General features: G+C 49.9%; 1 protein-coding gene across 1 annotated transcript in view; it reads left to right on the top strand.

Annotated features, from left to right (window-relative positions):
- Positions 1-2,777: 2,777 nt before the first annotated feature.
- Positions 2,778-3,255, top strand: part of WLS (Wnt ligand secretion mediator) — a 25,539-nt gene continuing 25,061 nt past the window's right edge. The window contains exon 1 of the mRNA XM_041472208.1: positions 2,778-2,983. Coding sequence (XP_041328142.1) covers positions 2,878-2,983 — 106 coding nt within the window. The 5' untranslated portion in view covers positions 2,778-2,877. The remainder of the gene's footprint in view (positions 2,984-3,255) is intronic.

Genomic DNA, 3,255 nt, shown 5'->3' with positions numbered 1-3,255 from the left:
GGCAAAATTCAGTTTTCTTTCCTCCTAATCAGTGATGAATGTTTGCCTTGGAAACCTCTCCAAGTATTTACACTCTGGAGCAGGGCTGCTTCAGCTGGAACACTGCAGACCTGGGGATTTTCTTCCTACTCCCAGCTGCTGTGGACATTACCAGGTGTAAATCTCTGTCTGCTCACCAGTCTCAGCCCTCCATGCTTGTTTTGATGTGTGCCACATTTGAGTATCTTCCCAAACCATGGAAAAGGTTTGTCCATTTTCCAAACAGAAAATGTCCCCCACTATCTGTGTGCTGGAAATGACAAAAACACTCTTTTCCTGTTCAGTGAGAAAAGGTTCCATGTTATCAGTATTTGCAGGAGAACAGAACTAAGAATTTACCTTTCAAAGCAGTCCATACAGAGGAGTAAGCACAGCTTTTGAACCCTTTTAATTATCTTTAAACTGCACACTGGAGCATCTTTGCAATGTTTTAGGTGTACAAAACAAACAAGAACCTGCATCAAGTAATGCCAATACCCTCACTGAAAACAGAGCTCACAGCTCCAAAACTGAGTGTGTGGAAACCCTGCTGAGCCCTTACTGCACCTTTAGGCAGCAAAATCCCTTTGAAAATCTGGGCTTTAGGCCCAGCCCTGCCAAGAGTTCTCTTGGAAAGCTCCTCCTCCTGCCTGGGGCTAACCCTGGCACAGCTCTTGTAAAGGCTCAGCTTTCCAAACAGCCTAAAGCAGGCAGGAGAAAATCATGTCAGAAGTGGCAAATAGATGAGTTCCCAGATGATTGATTCAGATCCTTTCAGAGACAGGAATTCTGATTTGGGAAAAGCTGGAAAGCACTGCTGACTCCTCTCTGGTGCCAGTCTGTGTGTGGCCACTGTGGAATGTGCTCCATATGCCCTTTGGACACGTGTCAAAAGTCACATGTCATTAATTTCTCCAAACTTTGCAGTATTAAAGGTGTAGGAAGGTCAGAGAAATGGAAAGTGCCTTATAAATGTGAAGAATTATTTCCTGTGGTTTAGTTATTTTACTTTTTTCAATCCAGATTTTTTTTCCCTAATGTCGCTATTTGAGCTCTACCTCTGAGATTCTTGATCCAGAAATAAATGGCTTGGAACAAAAGGGACATTTAACAGAAGATTGCACCGTGTAACTTTTGTAGAGTCATTAAAGGCAGATTGGATTTAGTGGCACTCGTGGCTCCAAAGATGCTGCCCTGGATCCCTGGAATGTCCAAGGCCAGGCTGGACAGGGCTTGGAGCACTCTGGGATAGTGGAAGGTGTCCCTGCCATGGCAGGGGTGGCACTGGGTGGGATTTAAGGTCCCTTCCACCCCAAACCATTCCAGGATTCTGCTTGGTCACACAGGTCCCTGCATTTGGATAAGCAGAAGAGTGGATGGATCTTGCCTGACTCTCCTCGTCAGCAGTGCTTACAGACTGAGGGAACAAACACAATTCCAAGGCTTGTTCCATTCCCAGCAGAGAAAAGAGCAAAAATCATCACTCAGAAGCAACACTATGTCAGACAGACATCCAAAAAATTATTATTAGATATTTCAAAAGAAGCATTTTTAATGGCAATTGTTCTATGTGGGATTTTTTTTCTTTTTTTAATTTCAGAATGAAGTATTTGAAGTCTTTAATTGTGCTGGCGAAAAGCCACTAAAGAGGCTTTGATTTTTGGAAGCAAATCCATGTGACTGATCCGAGTGGGATCATAATGGCTACAAGGACCCATCCATTAGGAGCTATTTTTAACAATGAAGTCAGAACTGGAATGTGAAAGTAAAGCTAAAGCTAAACTACAAAAAGGTAAAATTTACCTCAACTTCTTAAAGATTAAACTGTCCTGCAGTGACAAAATAGCTAAAGTTATTCCTGGTGCCCATATCCCAACCCATATTATCCCAAGTTATATTATTCCTAAACATCTACCAACAAAACTCTGAGTACAGACAGTGCTCCTACACTGAATGGTCAAGGTATGTTGGAGTCCTTCCCAGCTTTTTTTCCTGTTGCTTTTTGCTTTACTTCATTATTGGTTTGTGCTTCTACATCTTTGACCTGTCTTTTATTTTGTTCCTGTCTGTATTGTTCTTATCAGTTGTCTCCTTTCACGGCTTATTTGTTCTCAAGTGTTTTTGGCAACTCCCTGCCTAGTTTCAGTCATACAGGATGATGTTCTGCATCCAGCACTCCATGTGCAACAGGGAGCAGAACACAGATCCTTATGGTATCCAGTAAACAAAAAACAGAGATAGAATCCCAGACTGGTTTGGGTTGGGAGGGATCTCAAATCCCACCCAGTGCCACCCTGCCACGGCAGGGACACCTCCCACTGTCCCAGGTGCTCCAGCCCCACAGGGACCGGGGACAAGGCATGGAGGGACAGGACACAGGGAATGGCTCCCACTGCCAGAGGGCAGGGATGGATGGGACACTGGGAATGAGGAATGGTTCCTGCGGGGGTGGGCAGGGGCTGGCACAGGGTGCCTAGAGCAGCCAGCCTGGATCCCTGGCAGTGCCCAAGGCCAGGCTGGAGCAGCCCGGGATGGTGGAAGGTGTTCCCGCCATGGCCGGGGCTGATCCCCGGGCGGGTGCGGGGCTGCGGTGAGCGCACGGCGGTGCCGGTGCCGGTGCCGTTCCCGATGCCGTTCCCATTGCCGATCCCAGCGCCGCTCCCATCCCCGCTGCCGGCGCTGTGGCGGCCCGGGCGGGGCGCAGGGAGGGAGGGGCGGCGGTCACGTGTGGCCGCCCGGTTAAAGCGGCCGCGGGCGGCGGGAGCGGCACAATCACGGCTGGGGCGGCGAGCGGGGCCCGCCCGCTGCCCGCGGCCCCCGCTCCGTCCGCAGCGCCCCGGCCCGCACAGCCCCGCCAGCATGGCCGGGGCCATCATCGAGAACATGAGCACCCGCAAGCTCTGCATCGTCGGGGGCATCCTGCTCGTGCTCCAAGTCATCGCCTTCCTGGTGGGAGGGCTCATCGGTGAGTGCCGGGGGCCGCTGCCTTCCTCCTCCTCCTCCTCCTCCTTCCGCCGCTGCCCGCTTGTTTAGTGCTGGTTACAGTATCGCTGACTCGCTCCCATGATCTCATTATCCGCTTTTGTAGCCGAGCGATCCCGGCTCCGGGCCCTTTGTGCCCGTCCCGCGGCTGCTGCGGGGGGAGCCGGCCAAGGAAAAGTTTTTGTGTTGCTTTCTCTTTTTTTTTTTTTTTTTTTTTTTTTTTTGCTTGGTTTCCCCCGCGTTTTAAAAAAAGAG

Source organism: Pyrgilauda ruficollis, unplaced genomic scaffold (genome assembly GCF_017590135.1).
Source record: "Pyrgilauda ruficollis isolate IOZ18807 unplaced genomic scaffold, ASM1759013v1 scaffold283, whole genome shotgun sequence".
NCBI lineage: Eukaryota > Metazoa > Chordata > Aves > Passeriformes > Passeridae > Pyrgilauda > Pyrgilauda ruficollis.
The sequence above is the reverse complement of the archived record's forward strand: the minus strand, read 5'-3'. Positions and strand labels throughout refer to the sequence as shown.